Source organism: Marmota marmota, unplaced genomic scaffold (assembly GCF_001458135.2).
Source record: "Marmota marmota marmota unplaced genomic scaffold, marMar, whole genome shotgun sequence".
Lineage (NCBI taxonomy): Eukaryota > Metazoa > Chordata > Mammalia > Rodentia > Sciuridae > Marmota > Marmota marmota.
The window spans coordinates 734,043-758,547 of record NW_026000249.1 but is presented as its reverse complement, the minus strand read 5'-3'; the positions used below and the strand labels follow the sequence as shown (position 1 = coordinate 758,547).

The 24,505-nt window shown below is 37.7% G+C and overlaps 1 protein-coding gene across 7 annotated transcripts in view; it reads left to right on the top strand.

Annotated features, from left to right (window-relative positions):
• The window catches only part of Mid1 (midline 1), a 369,304-nt gene that overhangs the window by 334,344 nt on the left and 10,455 nt on the right, over window positions 1–24,505 (top strand). For all 7 annotated transcript variants that reach the window (XM_048796511.1, XM_048796510.1, XM_048796512.1 and 4 more), the window contains exons 6-9: window positions 2,471–2,598; window positions 7,633–7,776; window positions 16,701–16,862; window positions 22,452–22,659. In XM_048796511.1, the coding sequence (XP_048652468.1) occupies window positions 2,471–2,598; window positions 7,633–7,776; window positions 16,701–16,862; window positions 22,452–22,659 (642 nt within the window). The remainder of the gene's footprint in view (window positions 1–2,470; window positions 2,599–7,632; window positions 7,777–16,700; window positions 16,863–22,451; window positions 22,660–24,505) is intronic.

Sequence of the window (24,505 nt, the reverse complement as noted above, 5' to 3'; positions counted from 1 at the left end):
GACTTTAAAGAACTGAGGAAGTGGCACAGCCTGAGTGCCCTTGGCGGATATTGGCAATTTATCTAAAAGGCCAGAAGATGGGTATTAAGGATTTGAGAAATAAAAACATGACCTACAATATTGCATTTGGCAGATTTCCTCTTTGACTGTCATTCCAATTAAAAAATTGAAATTGTTGCCAAAGATAAATATCTTTCCTTCTTCCATCAAGGAAAAAAAATGTAGGTGTTAAAAGCTGCAGTAATCTCCAAAGATTCTTGTTGTCAGTCTTTGCCTCCCAGGCTAGGCACTTTAATTCTTTTGATTCCCACCATCAAGATGACAGCTGTTTTAAACATGTCATTTGACAAAAACATGCTTTATTTAATTGTTTGTTGGCCATAGGACCAGGAGAAACTTGGGAACAAAGTCTATTTGGGATGAGCCTGAACAAGTGGCTTCAGCCATTGAGCAGAGAAATCTCAAAGCCAGGTTATCTGTGTTCAGAGCAATCTCGAACCTGTTTAGCACAAACTGCCACATCAAGCAGCAAAGCAGTGCAATCAGAAGTTCAGTGCTTGTTTCCTAATAGCTTAGTGCAGTTTTCCCTATTAGAGTTTATAAAACAGGATAAAGTAGAGCTTTTCCCTTGAAATTTTTTTTGAGGGGGGGTGAGTACTAATAACAGATCTTTTGACTTTTCTGTATTGATGCAAATGGCTTGGACTTTTCAGTATGTGAGATACTTTAATGGCATTATAAATGATTGTTGACTATTTGTTGAAAGTAGTTTGACTAGCAGCAGCCCCATACACATCAGTCTAAATTAACAGCTGTTGGTGTCAATAATTAGCGTAATTCACTTAGGTGCAATATTTAGTCAGCAAAATCATACAGCCCTTCTATTCACTACTTTTTGTAACCCCCATCAGGAGGTAAAGTTAGGTTCTCCACCCTCATTCATATACTTGAAACTTCCCAGTGTTTATTTCTCTTTAGCATTAGTTTATCTATGGATTCTGATAGCATTCCAATTATGACATTACTGATTAACCTCTTCCCTCCCTATTTAACACTGAAAATGTGCCAGAAATGCAACTGTAGAAACTGTATTTCCAAGAATATTGAGCATTTCACAAGTGTATTCTGTTTTTATTGAGGTAAAATTCACATTTTGCAAATTAACCTTTGTAAAGTATATAATTTAATGATCTTCCTATTCTGGACATTTCATGCATATAGATCATACAGTATGTGATCTTTTGTGTCTAGCTTTTTTAAGCACAGTGTTTTCAAGGTTCATCCATGATGTATATATGTCAGTGTTTCATTCCTTTTTAAGACTAAATAGTATTCCTCGAGACAATATATAACCCTTGGAAGGTAACTGGGTTGAAAAATTTCTAGATTAAATGGAAGAATACAGACTCAAACTTCTCCTGGGTGTCACCAGCTTTGTGGCCTTGTATAAATGAGCATCAGTGATATTTATTTGAAAATAAGTAACTATATTAAGAGCTAAATCATTTTAAAGTCATTTCTTTGCACAAAAACTCCCAGTGCCCTAATGTTGACAGAATTTAACAAAATGACCAACTCAGAAAAATCACAAGTCCAGCATAGTTTGATCACTCAGAGGTAGTATACTTCAGGCCAAAGTTTTCTTGGTTTTAAGGGAATCCCTTGCATTTTGAACCAGGTAAAATGTTCTGCTCTTAATATCTGAACTTTCCAAATCAATTTCAGGACACATAGGTGACTGATACATAGCAATTCCTTCCTTGCTTTATAGTTCTTACAAGAGAACTAACCAGAAAGCCTAAGTGAGAAGGAGAAACAGTGCATCCACAGGGGGAATTTGTGAGAAAGCTTATGAATATTTTCCATGGCATCTGCTGGGAATATGGTGCAAAAAAATGAATACAAGGAGAATGAAAACGAGCCAGACGAAAACTTTTTTTAATGTTTATTTTAGAGAGAGGCTAGTAATTGATTAAACTAATCCAATATCTGGAAACATTCTTTTTTAATCTTCACTTTGCCTTTTATGCAGTTTGAAATTTTGGAGACTCCCCTTTGAAGTAGAGCAGGGGCGCGCCTGAAAGGAACAAACAGCTTCCCAGACAGATGTGTGAAGAACTGCCTGAAGCAATGTGCTTCTTGCTTGGTTCAATGTGATGGGGCCAGGCTGTTAAATATACAGCAACATGAAATATGAATATTCTTTCACCTCCACAGGGACTTTTTTTTCCGATAGTAAAAAGGAAGAGGTGGAAGGCAGTCTGTTGTTTTTCCCAATTCCTTTGCTTTTTTTTCTTTTTAAAGCTTGCATTCAATTTCTTTGTGTTCCTGTGTTGTGCCATCTAGATTCTTCTGAAGGCACTTTCAAAAGAATCGTATTTCTTTTCCTTTTATTTTTTTTAAAATGCCTCCACAGTGATGGTGAAAACCATCTTGACATCTCTAAAAAGTTGTTTTGTTTAAATTACAGAGTCTCCATGGCAACTGCATCCTCTCAGGTCCTAATTCCTGAAATCAACCTCAATGACACATTTGACACCTTTGCCTTAGATTTTTCCCGAGAGAAGAAATTGCTGGAATGTCTGGATTACCTTACAGGTATTATCTTTTGTGTTCTGTTTAATATTGTTACTTTCAGTGATACACTTTGCCACAAGATCAGTGATTCCTGAAAACCAGAGTTGTATGCTTTTGAGGTAGGAATACTGTTTCCAGGAACAATTTCTGTGCACTCTTTTTCATAACCAAAACAACAGAGCCCAAGACTTAGTTGAGGACAGGAGAGAAAAGAGAATCTCGATCATTAAAAGCATACTTACTACTATTTCCCTCTCAATGTGGGGGTGTTAAAATAAATATGTCTAATGACCATCAAAAAGACATAAGTATTACATAAGTTTTATAAGTATATTTCATTTCATGTTAGGAAAGCATTTGACTCTCCCAGGATGTTAGCAGTGAGAAAAATAGTAAATAACTAATTAGGTATCCACCCTGCTCCAGCTCTCTGTATTTGCCACCTTCACAATGTTGAATTTATGTAAAATGTTATAATCCTTCTTTTGGACATGATGATAGTCAGCCATCTTGCTGGAGATCTGATAGGGAGGGAGTAGCAAAATTAGAATTTGGCTCAGGTCTGTACAGATGCCTAAGACCTTTTCTCTTTCTAGTAAAATACTGAATGAATTTCAGGGACTGGGATGTAGATTAGTGTTAAAGCTTTTGTCTCACATGCATGAAGCCCTGGGTTCAATCCCCAGCACTGATAAAGAAAAGACCCCCCCAAAAAAAAGACCAAATTTTATTTTGGCAAATTTACCATGGCAAATTTTTGGTCAAGCTTAGAAAACAACAATAGAAGAAGAAAACTAGGGCTTTTCCTATTCTTAGCAGTGCATCTAATCTTTTCTTTGCTGTTGTCCTCTAAAGCAGAAACTAAGAGAACACTGGTAAAAACAATATGGACTCTTCAGACAACAGTATTTGTGTTAGCCAAAGCCACCAGGGCCTGTGCCTTCAGGAAAGCACAAGGTACACAGTTAAGCCAGATGTGTACTGCACTTAGGACATGTGGCCTTCCAGAAACCACATCCCTAACTGAGCCTGGTGTCAGTTTCTTAACTCCAGTCCTGTGTGTACATGTTTGTGGGAAAGTGGTCTAGAAAGATAGAGCAGGAGAGAGGGGACGTTGTGTAGTGTTTATTTTTATAGTCTGTGGGTAGTAAAGCTAGGAGTCTATATTCAAGGAGCATTATACCTGGAAAATCAGTTTTTCCTTGTGAAAACTCAACGTGCTGTTTTTAGCTTTTTTCTGCATTTGCAAGGAAGGCAAGTCATCCCACAAGTATCCTCTTATTTTATATAATTCTCTTTCAAACTTACCATTTGTGTGAAGGAAGAAAGAAATCAACTCAAAAAACATTTGCAGTAAGGGACCACACTTGGTTTAAAATATTTATGAATATAGTACCCTCCATTTTTTAGTTTTAATTCTGTGATTTATTGAAACTAACACCCCCCACCAATAGAACAATGGTAGAAATGTTCTATATCTGCACTATCCAAAATATTAGACATTAGGCACATGGGACTATTGAAAATTTGAAATGTACCTAGAAAATTGTTACTTTTATTAACTTTTTATTTAAATTCAATTAGAATTAATGCAGCCCCGTGTAGCTTGTGGCTACTGAACTGCTTTCATTATGGCATTCTGGTCAAAACACCCCTTTTCTCTTATCATTTAGGAATGAGTTTGGTCTCATGCAACAGAAAACCCAGCTGGCAGTTTCTAAACCCATCAATGAGTGCTTGTATGAGAGAAACAGAATAGAGGCATACAGTCCAGGATTGGGAAGTGGCTTGCTGATGACTTCAGACACCAGACTTTTTCTGGTTTCTGGCTCTGGGGTCTCCATTTTGTTATTTTTTGGGTTTTTTTTTTTTTTTTTTTTTTTGCCACATGACTATAATGTGACCCCCTCCAATCAATATGTTGAAGTTCTAAGCAAAAAGACAGTATCCTTAGGGGAATGATGGACAAAAAGCTCTGCCAGTCAAGTTTGTCTTTGTCAGAAAAACAAGAATCTTGCTCAAAAGACTCACCTAGCAAACTATGTCTCCTGGGCCAGATCCATGTTACAAGTTCATCAAAGTCAGAGAAGACTGAAAAGTTAAATATTTGCCTGGGCACATGGGTATGTTGCCCCAGATCAGGGTCCCATTGACAAATGTGTCCTGCTCCTTTCCCAATAATTAATAATATTTCAACACTGTATGTCCATTTTAATTTCTACTAGTCAGGCAAAAGTATTGATTAAAGGGGAAACTGAGTGGAGTCTTCATTGAATTGTAACATGCACACCATATATCATGCCAATAACTGTTTATGCCAAACCAAAGGCCATGCTGGGTACCTGGTATTATGCCTTCAAAGCTGTCAACCCCAAGTACAAATTCAGTCTATTTCTAGACATAACATCAATCCTGGTCATAACATATGATGCTTGGCTGATATTGCCGAGTCCAAATAGTTTATCAGACATTTATAAGCAGGAAGTGAAGTGTTTGTAGAGTATTAGCCTGCCATTTCTTGCATGGTGTTTGTGATGAAGGCAAGAAAATAACAGTTCTGGTACTGATTCTGTGGGTATTGAAATTGGCAGCATGCTGCTGTTCTCATTTACAGTAAATTGGGTATTGACTTTTCAGGACAAACCCATTGGGTTTACAATCAAAACAGGGTTAGCCTGCCTGGCTGTGAAAACAAGATTTTTTTCCCCTATGACATGCCTTTAAGTGGTATGTCAAGTTAATAACCCGTAGAGGTGACATTTCCTTCCTGATTGCGGCTACTGCCATGTGTCTCACAGCTACTTGCCTATTTTGAACTAACATTTTCTTTATATTTAATCACATATTACAATATGGAAAGAACAGAATCTTTGTACAATGGTTGATGGAGAAGTAATTTAACAAACTGTTTAAATTATGAAAGAATATGTATTTCTTCACTGATCCAAGTAGGGGTGATCCCACATGAACAGGACCACACAGATGATAATTTTACGATGCAGCTGGGCCTACAGGGAATGCATCTCATGATTGGTGTGGTTGATTCATGAACATCCAAGTTCCACCCCATGATGCTAAATTTTACATGTGGATACTTCAGGAGACAGGTGTACAAATATATGTGTTAGAAAGAATGTTCTAAGGGTTATGTAGAGCCCTCTTATCTTACCACACAACCTAATGCAGTGCCTGCCACATTGTAGATGCTCAGTGATGTTTGTGGAATTCAATAGCCACCAGGCAAAGCTAATCTAATTGACTTAATACACCAGCCTTGCTTCTCATGACATTTGTCCTGGATATATTTCAAGTGCAAAGTGAAGACTACTGAAACAAACTTCAAATTTGCCATTTCCATTAATTTTCTCCACTCTTTGGATTTGTTTAGGACTCATTAATTCTAATCAGAATTTAGAGCAGGAAGAACCCTGCAACAGTGTAAGCAAAGGTTGCTCCTGATCTATGGAATGGGCACATGTTTGTCTATTTGAAGCCAGGTTCTGGTACACAGAAGAGCAGAAATAAGGGCCCTGGACAATTCTCTAAAGCAAAGGCCAGTTAACTTTGGTTGTAACGGGCCAGATGGTGGATGTATTAGGCTTGCAGGCCACATGGTCACAACTACTCAACTTTGCTGTTGTGGGAACGCAGCCATAGCCAATACATGACTGAATAAGCCTGGCTGTGTTCCAATAAAACTTTATTTACAAAAACAGGCAGTGGGCCAAATTTGGCCCACAGCCATAGTTTGCCAACCCCCTCTCTAAAATATTATGGCCAATTCAAAACACTCATAGCCTAGTCTTTTTCTTACTCACATACTCTTCTCATAAAACCAGTTACTGAAATCAATCTAGTGGAAGTCATTTAAAAATCACAGTTTGGGTAGGATTTAGACTTCTCTCCTCAAGAATGTGTTAAAGAAATAAAGCAGTGGCCTTCCCAGTGATAAAGTTAACCAAATGCCAAGGAATCATTTTCCTTATGAAAGAAAATATATATTCTTAGGTACAATTGATTGTTAATTATGGTCTTCTGCATTTGAAATATCACCCATAAATTGAGAAATGAAAATACATCTGTACCAATATTTTTTAAAAAAAATATAAGACATAAAGATATCTTATAAAAGAAAATGTACATATAATTATTTTAGTCTGATTTGTTAAGGAATGATAAATGGTGGCTCACACCTATAATCCCAGTGGTTCTAGAGGCTGAGGCAGGAGGATTGCAAGTTCAAAGCCAGTCTCAGCAAAAAGCAAGGTGCTAGGCAATTCAGTGAGACCCTATCTCTAAATAAAATATAAAATAGGGCTGGGTATGCGGCTCAGTGGTTGAGTGCCCCTGAGTTCAATCCCCAGTTCTAAAAGGAAAAAAAATCAGCATTTTTCCTGTCGGATGCCTAAATATAAAACTATCTGGCACCATGTAGATGGTGGTTGCCAAAGTTTGGGTCACAGGCCAAATCTAGCCCCTGCCTGTTTTTGTAAATAAAGTTTTATTGGAATCTGGTCATTCCCATTTGTTTACAAATTATTTACAGCTGCTTCATGCCACAACCGCAGAGTTGAGTAGTTGGAATAGCAATTGTCTGACCCAGAAAGCCTAAAATATTTACCATTGGGCAATTTACTAAAAAAAAAAAAAAAAAAAANGATTCAATCCCTGGTTACCCCTTCTAAAAAAAAAAAAAAAAAAACAAAAATTGCCAGCTGAATCCTTGCCCAACACACACACACAAAATAAAACTACAACTGTTCTACTTTTTAACATGTCTTGCTTCATGTTCAGGTATTGTCTACTTAAATCTCCTAAACATATTTCCATGATAACCTGACATAAATCCATACTGACTGGCTCTTGACACATTACTTATTAAAAGTAAAAGCAGTAACCAGCCAACCGAATATTTTTTGGATTGAGTTTTTCCATGTTAAGTATAGTAATCCTGGTGGGCTTATTTTTTAAAGGTTTGTTTTAAGTCAAGCATCTCCAAAATGGTATCCCAGTGGTGTTTGGTTCTTTACTGATGAGCACTCTTGACCCCCACAGCTCCCAACCCTCCCACAATCAGAGAAGAGCTCTGCACGGCTTCATATGACACAATTACTGTCCACTGGACCTCTGATGATGAATTCAGTGTGGTCTCCTATGAGCTTCAGTACACCATATTCACCGGGCAAGCCAATGTTGTTAGTGAGTATCTCATGGCCTATTTCCTTCTCTATTTTGTGGCTGTCTTCAGATGGATTGCATTCTGAAATTCAACATCAAAGGAAGACAATGAAGGAAAGAATGCACAATATTTATTGGCTTGTCTTTCCTGACCAAGAACGTGATAGCACTCAATTATACTGCACTAGTAAAAATAGTTGGCCAAATATCGATGAAAATTAATGACCTCCAGCAAACCACATGGATGAATCTCACAAACATATTGTTATAGGAAAGAAGCAGGAAACAAAAGAATATATGCAGTGTGAGTTCATTTTATCAATCGTAACTTAAGATCCAAATAAACTGGTTTGCTTAAAGATGCATTCATAGGTGTTAAAACTATACTTAACCAGGATGATGGTTACCTGTTGTATGAGAGGGAGAATGGCATTTCTGGGAATAAGTATATGGTGGTTCATGGGGTTAATGGCAATTTCTGAGTGGTAATTACATGCTTTAGTCATTAAACCATACATTTGATTTTATGTACTTATTTGGGGTGTTATTTCACAATTTTAAAAAAGAAAGGATTTAATAAAATGAATAGCACTAACTATCTGGTCATCTACAGAGGTAATTTGGTGCCATCACTTCAAATGTTACTAACCAGCCCCACCTGGGAAGAATTTCTCACCTTACCAGCAACACAAGGAGGCCCAACTCTTGTGGAGGCCTGTGTGATATTTGGCATCATGGACAATTTGGAGTTTTCAAATTGCAGTAACCATTCAGATGAAATAGAGGAAGCACTCCTATACCCAACAATAATTTATGTCCAATTCAGGAAATGGTAAATGACCAGAAGAAGTGGCTTTTCAGGGGAGCAAGTTTGAAACTTCCGCAGCAATGAAAAATACAACACATCAAAGTAGAATAGAATAGCAGTCACTTTTTAACAGAGAGATGTTTTGAGTAAATCCATATCAACTTAATGTGCTTTTATCATATAAATCTTTTCTCTCTTTACTGTTCTTTGCTAGCACAAGTAGTTCTGAGGCACATGATGCTTAAAATAGAAATTAGGTTTAGAATTAATTAAAGGAGTGATGCAAAAAGATCCCAGCTTGTAAGTAACTCAAATGTAAATGCCCGTACCAACCAGTGGCTCCCCCTACATCCCAGAAGCCACTTTTCCCAGTTTCCTTTCCCCTACTCTCTCACCTTCCTCCCCCTAGTTGTTCTGCCTTGGAAACTTTAATTAAAATCTTGTCATTTTCCAAGAATGTGTAAGCTTTGAGTGGAAGGGGGAAAGTCATGAAATGTCACGTGAACAACAGCTTTGGCAAGCTGGAAGTAGGTAAGCAATAGAGAGGAAGAAGTGATATGTGAGACAAGAAAGTCTTGGGGGAAGTTATAGTTAAAAGAATTCTTGGGGGAGTCGGTGACTCCCTAGAAGCTAGCTAAGGGTATGGCAGAGAGCAGAGTCATCAGAAGTGAATCTGGAAAGACATAAAGTTTGGGTACCCTGCTGGGAGACCTTACCTGGTTAAGGCTCACTGGGGATTTTGGTAAGAAAGTGAAAATGAAGAGTGAGAACTAGAGCCAGAACTCAAATCCATATCAGTATGCTCCAGAAAGCACATGTTATCAGTCATCAGTCACTGAATCCTAACTCACAGGCAAGAGCTCGATTACAGAGGACTATCCAGGCTGCACCATGGTTTTGTTTTCCTCTGTGTGCTTGGGAGTTTTTCAGGTGTACAATTAGAAACTGACCCAGGAGCACTGTGGAGAGTGCAGTGGAACAAGGCAGAACTAGAAGCAGAGATAGCAACTAGACATTCATAGTGTTGCACTGAGTCAGAAATAGTACTTCCAGAATTACTTCTTTGACTCTTGCCATTTCCCTGGAAACATCTTTCTGCCCTCAGATATTTGAAGTGTTTTTTGAGGCAAGTCTGAGAAGCACTACAGTGGCAACAGTTCAACATCATTTTATTCTACTTCCAAGATTTTGAATTCTAAAAAATATCATTCCTAATCTCCAGGTATATATACACTGCTGCAAATCATGAAGAAGTACTAATTCTCTAAATTCCCTTTGTGGATGTGCAGACAATGCACAGTACTCTGCCTTGGTGTTTTTGTTTTTTTTTTTAACTAAATATTATTGTCTGAAAGATCTTTCTATTTCTGCACAAATAAACAATTTCTTCATTAATTTTTGAGGCAGTGTAGTCTCCTATCATAAAGACATGCTAATTTATCCCATGTTCTATTGATGATTACTTTACCTTGTTTCCAATATTTTGACCTTAAAAACATTGCCTCAATGAATATTCGTGAATATTTCTCTTTCACACATGGGGGATTCTATGTTTAGTATAATCTCTTGAGGTGCAATTGCTAGGAAAAATTTATTTGCATTTTAATTTTGGTTGACATTGCCAAATTGCCCTTCATAGAGGTGACATATGATTTTTAAATGCATTTTCCCTGCTGTATGAGCTTATATTTCCCTGATCTTGGACATATATACCATGAATTTAACAGAAGAAATCTGATTTAAAGCAAGGTAAACATGTAACATCTACATAATTACATAATAAATCTGAGACCTAACTTAACTAATATGGAGACTGTAACACATTAACTGCTATATCATGTGGACGGAAAAACAACAAAAAGAAGGAAGTAGAATTAATATCTTTTTCTTTAAAAGAGTTATTTTCCCTATGCTGTGTGGCCAACATTACTAGTGTACTAGGTAAAGTAAACCAGATATCATATCAACATAATGAAGATGAAATTCAAAAGATGGTAGACGGAGAGTGAATAGTACAACCAGAAAACAAAAACATTTGGAGTCATTTTATACCAAAAGGTGATTCCTGGCCCCTGTGTGGAACATTATATTTCTCTTAAATCACTTTTGCTTGGTTCAAGAAAAAAAAAACAATATCAGTTTTCTACTGCTGTGAAATAAATTTATCAAAACTTAGCAGCTTAAAACAATACCATTTATTATTTCAGTTTCTGTGGGTCAGCAATCAAGGCACATTTGAGCTGGTTCCTCCTCTTAGGGTTTTGTGGGGTAGAAATCAAAGTGTTGTCTGAATTGCATTTTTGTCTAGCAACTCAACTAAGAATGAGTTCCTTTCCTAGGTTCCTTAGTTTGTTGGCAAACTTTGTTTTCTTATGTATTCATGGCAGCTTGCTTTTTCAAGCCAGCAAGGGAGAGTCTGTCACTTCAAGTCTGTTACTTCTAAACTCAGTTTAAAGGGCTCACCTGATGGTCAGACCCACCCAAAATAACCTTCCTTTTGATTAGCTCAAAGTCGACTGATTAGGGGCCTTAATTGTATCTACTAACTCCCTTCACTTTTGCTATGTAATGTAATATAATTGCAGGAGTAATAAAGGTGACAGACCATTGCCCTTGGCCATATTCTGTAGCTTTGAAGTGGATCATGGATCCTGTCATGAATATTAGGGAGTGGGGATCCTGTGGGCTACTTGATGGCATATAAAACATTATATGGTTATATATCTCCCCATATTTCTTGAATCAGATTATCATGGGAATTTCAGAAGCAGATAGTCTTGGCTTGACCTGAGGGGACTTTTATCCCTTGGTTCTTACTGAATAACCTAAGTAGAATATCATAATAAATGCTTGTTGCTCATGTGTCTTGAGGGACTATTGATCATGGCTGCTTCGCATGGCAGTCTAATAACTGGGACAATTCACCTGCTGCTTTCTGTCTCATCCTCCCGCTATCCAGCTCCATCTATTCTCTTAGGGATTGTAGAGGTAAAGGTATGAGGGCAGGCCCAATTGCACACATGCATTTCAAGCCTCCAAAGCAAGTTCCCTGGTTCCACCCCAGGTGAGAATGAGAGGGCTTGTAAAGGTACATGACAAAGGTGTGAATACAGTGAGGAGGAAGGAATTGAGTTGAGAAGGCAATTCACTTTAGAACCTTAACTCAATGCCAGTGCTGCATTGCATCATTCAAGTGAAAGATATGTATTGTTCGAAACAAGGTTTCTTAGTTGGCTGAACTATGACTGACTTGACTTCGTGTTATTGGTGTGGAAAATAATACCAACCCATGATGCAGAAATGGAATAGATGACTCAAAAAGGCCATGCCTAACAAAATTCAACAAGATCAAAACTACTCACCATGATGAACTCACAACTTTATGGTGGGTGATTCCAGAGGAGATATTTTGTTCCTGGAAATGAGTCACCACCAGAAAATGAATGCAAATGGCTGCATGAAAACTATGGACCTGCCTTGTTGAATGCATGGTTACCAAAAAGACCCTTTTTCTAGAGATAACTAAAAAACGTAAAGCTGCTGCTGATGATCAAACTGGGACACTCTCATAGGATGGTTCATACTTTATTTTAGCCAAGATAGTGAAGTCCTGATGTCTACAGGATAAATTTGCAACAATGAGAGAATAAATTCAGATAAAATCTGAGATGCAAACATTTTTGAATTTGTTTTCTTCTTAAATATCATATGCATTTGTAGTGACCAAGGGAAACCTACATTCAATACCTGACTTTGCACCTCCCTAGCTCTGTAATCTTTGGCAAATTAATGCCCTACAAATCTGTTTCCTCATCTGTAAGAGGATAATGCTTTAACTTACCTAGTTGAGATAATAAACAGTAAAGGCCTTAGCCCTGTGTTTGCCACAGTGGTAACACATCTGTATTCAAAGTTAGTATTCCTAGAAAAATAGAAACTGCACTCACCTACCATTGCCTGATATTTTATGTCATAAAATATCAAGGCTGATATTTTATGTCATATGACAAATGTCAGTTGTGTAATTTGCCAGGATAATCTGCATGTGAAAGGCCTTCCTTGAATGTACCATAGTATCATTGGAGAAGTGTTGTTTGCAGATACTGTATTGAATGACAAGATCTAACAGTAAAACTCTACTGAAAATGGAAAGATATGTTCAGAACTTGGCTGTTGCTCCTCATGCCACCAGGAAATCTTTTATTATTACTAGGTCATGGTTCCTTCACTAGGCATGAGTTGTAGTTAATTGCCTTCAATGGCTTTAGTGAAGAAGAATTAGATAATGTTAATGAAGCTTGTTTAATCATAGGCTCACTAATGAAATGTACGATCCAATTGCAACATTAATGATCTTAATTTTTTATTTTTATTTTTATTGATAGAGTTATGGCTTATTAAGATGTTGATTAATTGCTTATTAATATGTAGATGGGTATTTAATTTTACAATGCTTTCCAAAGCTACACTTAATATATTTTAAAAAGCCACATTTCTTTAAGCCATCATGGCATAGTAGTCATTTTGAAAACATTCATGAAAGTTATTAAACACATACTATTTTTACAAGAAAGAAGGAAAAGGATGTTCATTTATGTCCAATCTGTTACAAGAGACACAGGATGTTAGCCTCTCCAAAAGGTGTCCATATTGCATGATGTTTTATACATAATATTTTGTGGGAAGATGGCAGTTGTCTTACAAGGCCCTGAAGTCCCAAATGTAATTAAGATCTTAGAATGAGACCCATTATGTAGGGAAATGCTTCTGATCCATTGTGAATGAAAAAAAAGTACAAAATTGAAAAACTCAATTAGACTTCATTATGGACTAATTATCTTCCAAGTTCCATTGTTGTTTTAGTACTTTAAGCTGAATTAGGTGAGCATTGGAACACCCTCAAAGATGATAGAAAATGAGTTTGGAACAAAGTGAAGTTTTAGGCAGGATGATTGAGTGGGTGTTTCATAAAAAGATGAATAAAACCTGGTCACCAGTCCTGACACAGTGGGATGTCAAGGCAGAGACGTCTCACTTAAACACACTCAGCATCCAGCTCCATATGCAAGAAGTTAGATGGTACTGGCCTAAGACCAACACTAGCAATGCAATAATAGCACATGTTAAGTTACCCACTTACCTCCATCCCCCAAGAGAAAATTGTCAATAATGTTTTCTTGGCATTTTTAATCAACTGCTCAATTATGTCCTGGCAATAATAATATAAAGGTAAGATGAAACAGTAATAATTGTTAGTATTTATGAAAGTAGATTGCTTCAGTGTAAGGCTAGCCAATAAAATTTTAGTACTCAATAAACATTTTGTTCTTTTAATATTCAAGGAAAAATTAGTGGTCTCTTCAAAATAATCAGGATAGTCAGAGTCCCTTTTTTGTTTGGAAAAGGTTTCTGAAACATTAAATCTTCATTAAGATTTTGGACTGTAAGCCAAGTTTCAGTTTGCAACCATTTTAGACATCTGCTTTATGATGTTGCTGAAAGCATTCCCCACCACATTAAACCCAGCCTTGGGTTGTACAGTGATTTAAAGTTTATTGAAACATTTTTACATTTGCTTTCTTTGACCACAATGGTCACTGTATTGTAACATACGCAATTAAACAGGAATAGTGTAAAACCAGTGACACTGATAGGATTCTCATTTGAATCTACTGAATGCTGTTATTGTTTTTATTCAAGCCTGACTGCTGTTGACAAAGATCTGGGAATTTAACTGGATTATCCTAGGCAATAGAAAGGCTAATTTTTTGTTTTATTACTATTATATTAATATTATTAAATATTAAAGTGAGTTATAGGCCTGTTGGGGCTCAAACCTCAAAATGACCCTTCTTTGGTTAGGTTAAAATCTAATATTTCACTGTGTCACTATACAGAAGTAGAATTTATTGCAGACAAGTTCAAAGAAAAGGGAAAGTGAGAAAGACCCAAAAGGGATGTATCATAGGGAGATTCCCATGTTACTGTATTATTTTCTTTTTAGGGGAGGGTCTTAGATAAATGGGACTTCATAGGAGAATGCAGGGCTGAGTTTGGGAAAACTGGAAAAGAGTGGGTGGTACCTGTAGTTGAACTACTAAATCTCCAAACATACACACACAACACACACACATACTCACACTCACATACTCTCACACACATTCAAACTCGTTATGTCCTTTATGCTTGTTTTTTCAAATCTGGAAGTCCTCTGGTGAAAATGTTCACAGGTGGAAATGAAAAAGAGGTGACAGGAAATTCACAAGGCCAAGGATATATGTGTGTGTGTATAAAATATATCATATCATATATATAATATATTATGTGATATATATGATATATATATATATATATATATATATATATATATATATATATTCTGTCCATGTATATCCATATGGAGATATATATTTCCAAATACTCCCTAGAATATACCTGAAAATACTTTGCACTCAAGGTACAAATCATATGAAGTCAGTTTTCACAACTGACAAAATACAAATAAAAAGTTCTCATCTGTGAGAATACCAGAAATAATTTTAACTCAAAAGTTTGAGAAAGCATTTAATACAATTCAAAGACAGCCTTCAGGGAGTCTGTGCCTATCTTGCTATGTAAATATTAGTAGTTCAATGTATGTATGCATTTGTGAATCTCTTTTTTTTCAGAAAGTTTTTATTAGATTCACAGAGGTAAAACAAAACAGCAACAACAACAAAAAAAAAAGAATAAGGGGAAGCTTCTTGAGAGCCTGGTAAGGTATAAGTTGCCTCAAGATCAAAGAAACTAATCTTTTGACTTGCAAATCAACCAAAAGGGAAGGATAGGGGAGGTGAGTTTGGAGACCTCAGGAAGTAAAGAGGTCCAGCCCTCTCCTAGGAACTGGTGGTGGAAATTCAACAGAAAGGAAACTTCATGACAGCCCAGTCACCAGGGGGCTGGGAAAGGTCCTTTTGTAGTGGAGATTGATGGGTGAAGAGAGGAGAGTTGGGCCTGATACCAAAAAGATGTTTCCAGCATCGGCCAGCTGCAAAACAAAATCAGCTTCCTTTTTCCTACATGTTCTTCCAAGTGTCATAAATCCTTGGCCTGCTCCTCAATCCACATCCTGCAGAATATAGCCAGAGGGGCAGTCTTCTCCGTTCTGGAACCAGCCATCTCAAGGATGCAGCTGGTCAAAACTCCCTGTGGATGCTTTCCTAAGATCTTCACTGGGGCCTGAGCTCCCTATAGGTGCAGCTGCTCCAGGGTTTTTTTCATAATATGATTCCTGAGTTCACATTAATACAGCATCACAAACTACCCTTAGCTCTCCCATTGGAGATTGGTAGGGGGTTGACTGATCTCTCCTGGGCTTGCTTCTACATTGGCCTGGTGGTAAGGGTGTTCCTGTGCTTCATCAGTTGGGATGAGCACACTATACCAAAACTGTTGTCCCCATAGCAATGACAGAGGTGCAACGGGTCAACAGAAACCCTCAAGGCCTTGCAGTGTCTCTTCTTTCAATTGGTACATTGTCAGTTTTGGCCTCACCCTATTAGGCAAAGCAAGTTACATGACTTGAGGCATATGTCAAAGGAAAGAACTATTCCCCACCTCTCTAGATGGAGCAGCTGCAAAGACACAAAGGGCTAGATACAGCAGGGTGAAGAACTGGAGGCAAAAATGCAATCCACAACATTTGTATTAGTGAAGTATGCTTCTCCATGACTCAGGTCTCCTCATGAGCTGTGTGTCTCAGAATTGATGAGATTTAGAATTTGACAACCAGCATGATATTGGGGATGAGGGTGGAGTGGGAGGAATAAATGTTTGCTTTCACTTCATTCCCACAGCACCTAAAATCACACCATGCACATGTTTAGTGCTTAAGATTCCAAATAGAATAACTTTTGCTGCTCCAATTCACAAAGACCAGAATTTGCAATACAGCAATTCTAAGTGACTGGTCCATCCAGAGCACACAATAGGAATATGTAATACAGATTGCACCCCTATCATAGATAGGACACAGAGCACTCATTTATTGGGTGTCCCTTAGAAAAAGTGACTAAGCCCTTTACTTGCCAAATCTTTCAGATATCCTAAAACTATGCAAACATGGCCCATGCTTGCACCTATCTGTTTGACTTTACAGGTCTGTGTAATTCAGCTGATAGCTGGATGATCGTGCCCAACATCAAGCAGAATCACTACACGGTGCATGGTCTTCAAAGTGGCACCAAGTACATCTTCATGGTCAAGGCCATCAACCAGGCAGGCAGCCGCAGCAGCGAGCCTGGGAAGTTGAAGACAAACAGTAAGTGCTGTGAATTTAGCAGAGTTGTCATCTTGCATTTGCGTACCTTTCAGCTGACTCTGTCTCTCACTGTCCATCCTCCCCACCTCCCCTCTTTCTTTCTCCCTCCCTCCCCCGCCCCCTGTCTTGGACATCAGTGGCACCTCAAAAAAGAAAATACAGAACCAGTGTGGAGTAGTGGGATTTGCATCATCTCCCTCTGGGTTCCAAAAATGACTCAAGGCCTTCAAAGCTATGAGGCTGTTAATCTCTCAGCACTTCAGTCTTCTCTTTTTTTCATATTCAAGGAAATCATTCTGAAGGAGTTCTTATGAGAAATAGAATATATAGAGTAGGGGACATAGAGTAGGAGCTCTGTAAATGGTGGACAGTTTTCTACAGCAGGAAAGCAAATTAAGCTGGGTGTGGTAGTGCATACGTGTAATCTGAGCTACTTGGAAGGCCAAGGCAGGAGGATCATAAGTTCAAAGCCAGCTGGGGCTATGTAACAAGACCCTGCCTGTCTTGAAATAAAAATAAAATAAAGAAAGGGCTAGGGATGTAGCTCAGTAGTAGAGAGTAGTAGAGCTCCCCTGGGTTTAATTCCCATTACAGAGGTAGCAGGTGGGGAGAGGGAGAGAGAGAGAGGAAGGAAAGGATGGAGAAAAGAAAAAAAAGCAAATTCTCTGTTTTATTCAAGATGTCTGTCTAGGTACGTTGTTCTCAATCAGGGGCGATTCTGCCCTTTCAATTCCCATCCTGTCCAGGGGATGTTTTTGGTTGTCACAACTGGAGAGTGCACTACTGTCATCTAGCAGGTAGAGGCTGGGGATGATGGGAAGTATCCCATAATACACAGGACAGCCCCCAGTGCAAAGAATGATCTGGTCTATAATTTTGTCTCATGGTACTGTCATCTCTCTGTCTCTGTCTCTGCCTACATGTGTTTTGTTTTATCCTCTCTTTCTTTTACAGCTTTTTGATCTAGAAATGCAATGCAATGTAACACAGTACTTCTGTGCATAAGACCTCCTCAGAGAAAGCAAATCAGGGTGTATCTACATGACGCCATATTGTGCTGTTGCCAGCCAGTCTACAGGAACAATTAATTGCTTTCAAGAGGATCCCTCATTTAACCATATCTTTGATTTCTCAGTGCATTGTAGAACATGTTTTGGCCCTTAGAAGAACATCAAGGGATGGAACAAGAGCATTAGATTAAAAATTCACATAAAATCTGCACACACTGCAGAGGTCTATACACCCTTCCACCTGCTTCACCTAATGGTAAAATCTTACCTAACCTCGATACCTTTGCCATGACCAAGAAATTGATATTGGTGTATTACCGTTACCTAAACTGTAGATTCTATTCAGATTTCACCATTGGTGTAACTAAATTGCTGTCCCAGCATCCAATCTAGAATCTCAGTTGCATTTAGTGTTTCTTCACTTGTAAGATGGGAATATATTAGTTTCATTTATAAGCTGTCACGAAGACAAACTCATAAATAATTCTCATAAGAAAACATAACATGATGGCATGTTTTTTATGGCCACATGACACACAGAACAATACTTGATGCACACTTGGATGGATAGTTTTGATTTGCATTTGAATGTGTATTTAATCCTTCAAAAGTATGTTTGAATACATAGTGTATTTGAGATACTGTGTAAGATGCTGAGAATACTATGAATCTTCAACTCCTTAAGATGTGTTCTCTCAAGGATTCACAGCATATTGGGGGAATGAAGCAAATAAATGCTTAGTTACCTTTCAGTTCATGAAGGAGTAACCATGTATATGCTGGATTTACAGGGGTGAGGGGCACCCCTGCATAGCCTTGAGCGCTTTTCCAGGTGGGGGAAGATGTATGAGAAGGAGGAAGCATTCCACCCAGAGGGAATTGCTAATGCAAAAGCCCAAAGACAAGGAGATTATGTCGTGGAACAGAAAATAGATCAGTATGGTGAAAGTGTGGCATAGGTCGGGAGGATGGACAAGCCAGGATCCTGGAGACAAGAACCAGATTGTGAAACCTTCAATGGCCATTGGAGAGTAATGGTTTGTGGGGGGCAGGTTGAAGAGTTTAAATCAGAGAAGCAGGATGAACATTTCCATAAAACAAAGTTCTCTTGCACAGTGATATAAGATCTTGATAATGTTGATGATGGTGAATAGATTCCAAGGAAGGGAGACTGACAGCTGAGCAAAGAAATATTGTAAGAGTTGTGTAAGTTGGTGGCAAGAATTGGGTCATGCCCTATACAAATATCCTAATGAATTAAATTCTTTAGTGAAGTAACCAGTAATTTCCTCCTTTACTTATTGTTCTTATTGAAGTAAAAGTCTGGCATTTGTGAAGAGTGAGTGGTAGGTAATTGGGAAAACTTCTTAGCTACAGGTAGCATTCGCTCTTTGAGAATGCAGGGGCTGGGCCTCACTGATGCTGGCTGGGTCATTCCCTGCGTGTGAGTAGCCAAGAGTGTGAGCGGAGACAAGCAAGATATTTCTGGAAGTTTTTTAACATTACAGGTCCAATCTTTCTGATGGCAATAACATTCTGATATTCCTCAAGGGCAGGAGGTCAAGTAGCTAGTTCTTTGCCTTTTTAAATGATGAGCACCATGATGGAGTTTCTTCCTGCTCTGCCAATTAGCTTCTAATCAGTTTTACTTACTTTTATCTTTCAGCTTTAAAAGCTATCTTTTTACTTTTTCTTGTCTTAGTCCATAGTTTAATCCCTAAAAATTGATGGCATGAGCATCCCTTAGAACATTTTTTTTAAACAAGACAAGCCAAAATTTAAACTACATGTGTAACTACATGTAGGTCCTTACAACCTGTGAGGTACTACTTACTTTGCACTTAAGGGTCTTCTTATCTCCCCCCCCCCTTTAAGTCTTTTGGGTTTGTTTTTTATATGGAAGAAATCTAAAACAAGAATCAGCAAACCATAGCTGAAGAGCCAAATCTGGCTCCCTGATTTTGTACAGAAAGTTTTATTGCCATGTAGCCATGCCCATCCACTTATCTGTTGTCTACAGCTACTTCCTCACTACAATGCTGAAGCTAAATAGTTACCAAAGAAATCACATGGCCTATACAGCTGAAAATATTTACTATCTGGCCCATTGTAGAAAACGTCTGCTGGGTGCTGATGTTATGCTTGTATCCAAGTAGCCATTGGTAATCCTTTGGCTTACCTCCATATGACAAAATGCATACTGTCCATGCTTACTGGATCAATTTCTCAGCCAGCTTCATGTGATGCCCTAGTCAGAATTTTTTTTAAAATATCTTTTTAAAGATTCATTGACACGGTTTCTTTGTTTATTTTTCTGTGGTACTGAGGATTGAACCCAGTGCCTCACATGTGTGAGACAAGCACTCTGCCATTAAGCCACAACCCCAACCCACTCCAGTCAGATTTACCAAACTTTTTTTTGCAATCGTCAGGGAGTTGCATGTTGGGCAGAAAGGCCACCCAACTGCAGTAGTGGCTGTGCAGTTTTGATACTGTGGTATCTGCATCAGGTTGTAACTAATTTCCTGCCTTTAAATGCCTTGTACCCTATGTGGTGTTGAATGACAGGCAATAATACAAACCAATATTGAATTGTCAGAGAAAAAACAGCTGTGACAAAATGTCCAAGTATCACTCTGCCAAGATTTTTTAATAGTTAAATCTTAAAAATACAAATATGAATAATGAAGTAGAAAGGGTCCTATTTATTATATATGTGAATAAGCTCAGGAATAGAAAAACCTTAGTGTTACTATCATATTTTTTCCCTGATTTTGTGACCTGAAATTTTTTTTAAACAAGGAATAGTGTTTATTGATGTATGCCACTGTTATTTTTGTAGTTGCATATGTGCAAAAATATTGACTTAGTCTTTTTTTGTATTTTTTTATTTTATTTTTTTGTATTTTTTATTAGTTGCTCAAGACAATACAATGATCTTGACATATCATACATTTGATTCAAATGGGGTATGAATTCTCATTTTTCCACGTGTACAGATTGCAGGATCACATTGGTTATACAGCCACTCGAAAATTTTACAATTTTATACTTATTCTAAACTCCTAAGAGTAGTTTTAAAACTTTTATTAGAGATTTGTGGTTATACATAGCAATTGGGTTCATCCCAAAACTCATACATGCATGAAACTATATTGATTCATGCTTCCCGCCTTTTACCTCCCCTTTTCCCTCCAGTCCTCCCTCCTGTCTCTCTTCTAGACTCTTCTACTAGGCTTCCTTTCGCTCTTCTATTAATTTGTATTTGATTGGTTCTTTATGTAATCTTATCCTTCCCTCTCCCTTTCATTTGTTTTGCTCTAGCTTCCACATATGAGAGAAAACATTCGACCTTTGAGTTTCTGAGTTGGGTTAATTTCATGGTTTTCAATTTTTAGCAGTCTCAGAATAATGTAAGCCTTTAGAATATTCTACATGTTAAGATGTGACATCTTGATTTGTTTGGTTTCTGAAGTTTATTGAGCACAAATATGTTTTAGGCCCAATTGAATATGGTACTTATTAAAAATAAAAAGTCTCCATTTTCTCTTTCTTTTGAGGACACTACACAGCCAGTATGTACCTGTGCTGCTCGTATTCAGCAGGAATCCTTGAAGATAGTCCATACCATGATCCTTGCCCATACTGTTGTTGTACAGTTAGTATAGTACCACAGGATCCCATCTAGAAGCTAGAAGCTCATGGACTAGAAGCTCATGAAGGGAGGGCCATGTTCTAATTCTTACCTTGCTTAGCATTATACTTTATGCAGGGTTGCTGCTCCCTAATTATATTTTGAATGTCATGAACACTATAAGCAAATGTCTTTGAAAGTTATTTATTTATTTTTTTTTAATTTTTTAAAATTTGTTTTAATTAGTTATACATGACAATAGAATGCATTTTGACATATCATGCATGAATGGAATATAACTTCTCATTCTTCTGGTTGTATATGATGTAGAATTACACAGGTCATATAATCATATATGCACATACGGTAATAATCTCCAATTCATTCTACTATCATTCCTACCTCCACACCCCTCCCCTCTTCATTCCCCTCTGTCTAATTCAAAGTATCTCTATCCCGCCCCCCCTTATTGTGAATTAGCATCCACATATCAGATAAAGCATTTGGATTTTGATTCTTTGGGATTGGCTTATTTCTCTTAGCATGATATTCTCCATTTCCATCCATTTACTGGTAAATGCCATAATTTCATTCTTCTTTAAGGCTAAGTAATATTCCTAAATTCGTAAGCTATTATGAATTGAGCTGTTATAAACATTACTGTGGCTGTGTCACTGTAGTATACTGATTTAAAGTCCTTTGGGTTTAAACCTAGGAGTGAGATAGCTGGGTCAAATGGTGGTTCCATTTCAAATTAAAAGTTATTTATAATGCTTAAATTACTTTAAAAATGTAAGATATAGCTTTGTCACAGAAGGCATTATTCAGAGAGGGATGACTTATTCCAGTTTTATAAACCTGATTATGAAAATGTCATTGGTCATGTTCAAATAAACAGTGTTTTTCCATTTCCTTTTTTTGTTTGTTTTTTTAACTTGTTTCTAGGCCAACCTTTTAAACTGGATCCCAAATCTGCTCATCGAAAACTAAAGGTGTCCCATGATAACTTGACAGTAGAACGTGATGAGTCATCATCCAAAAAGAGTCATACGCCTGAACGCTTCACCAGCCAAGGGAGCTATGGAGTGGCTGGAAATGTGTTCATTGATAGTGGCCGGCATTACTGGGAAGTAGTCATAAGTGGAAGCACATGGTAGGCAACTTTTATCTATATTCTTCCCTGTTATTAAAAGGCAGAATTCATTCTGTTCTTTTTTTTTTTTTTTGAAAGAGAGAGAGAGAATTTTTTAATATTTATTTTTTAGTTTTCAGTGGACACAACATCTTTTATTTTATTTTTATATGGTGCTGAGGATCAAACCCAGCCCCCGCGCATGCCAGGCGAGCACACTACCGCTTGAACCCCATCTCCATCCCTCATTCTGTTCTTTGTTAGAGCATCAATTTGTTAAGCATCCATCCTGAAGAATCAAATGCAGAAAAGCTGTATCAGTTAGCTATTGCTATAATAATGCTACATAACAAATACCCCAAAGTTTAGTGGCTTCAAACAACAACCATTTATTATTGCTAACTAACACCCCCATGTAGGGGTTGGCTGATCAGAGCTAATCTCAACCAGGCTTTGCTTGAAGCTGTAGGTTGGTACCAGGCTGGTTCTGTGTCTCTTCAGCCTCCTTGGATGTGTTGGCCACCCACACAATGTTCTTCTCAAGGAATCCAAGAAGGCAAGCACATTTCAAGCCTCTGCTTTTATAATTTCTACTAAATTCCTATTGGCCAAATTAATATAGCCAATCCCAAAGCCCACAGAGGCATGAGGAGGGAGTGAATATTTGCCAAGCAATCATCTAACCCACTCCTCAGCCAATAAGGAAAAAAAACTTGTTATTAGTGTGTGTGTGTGTGTGTGTTTAAGTTATGGCAGGAATTAGAGGCAAGATCATTGAGTTCTGGTTCCTGGAAGAGCTCTGGTATCTAAATACTGTTCTTTGATGCCTTAAAATGCAGGTTGGCAGACTACAGCCCCTGGGCCAAATATGGCCCAAAGCCTGTTTGTTTGCTTTTTTTTTTAATGTAGTTGTAGATGGACAGCATGCCTTTATTTTATTTATTTTTATGTGATGCTAAGCATTGAACCCGGTGCCTCACACATGCTAGGCAAGGACTATGCCACTGAGCTATAGCCCCAGCTCCAAAGCCTGTTTTTATAAATTTTTTAAAAATGCATTATGGGGGCACAGTTATACCCATTTATTTACATGTTGTTTGTGGCTATTTAGGGGCCACAGTGGCAGAGTTGAGTAGTTAAGACAATGATGTGGTTCACAAAACCAAAAATATTTTCTTTCTGGCCTTTTAGAGAAAAAAAAATCAGCCATTCCTACTTAAAAACATTATTCTTCATTATTTTAACAAAACTAATTTTTGTTACCTTGTATGTTTTGTGATTCAAGATTAGAAAATTAGTGCAAATAGTAAAGGGCAGAATGGGTGGAGGTGAAGCACTGATTATAGGCTTTTGTGAATAATTTCAAGAGTTCTGTTTCATCTAGCCCAGTGACCTTAGCCTGCTGGGTTCCCTAAAACTAAGTGCCAAAATCAGGGAGAAGTCTACATTAGAATTAGCTAAGACTGCAAAGTTGGCCTTCCCTACGCCATAGCCACAAACTCCACCCCTTACTTTGGCCATCTGTCTCATAAATGCAGACTTACTATTGATCAAAAAGGGACCCATTTTGCTTTAATTTAACAAGCCCTCATATGGTGCAACTATGTGCCAGGCAAGGCACTGATCTAAGCATTTTACTCATTTTTTCATCCTAACTGCCCTACAAAAGTAGGTATTGATACTATCCCATTTTCACAGATGAAGTGACTGAGGCACAGGCCCAAGGTCATGAAACTCACAAGAGATGGCAGAGACAAGAATCCACAATCAGGGGTCAAACTCTCAGCCAGAACTCCACAAATATCATCTGTAAAAGACCCAGACACTCAATATTTCTGGTTTTATGGGCCAATTTTTGTTCCAAGTC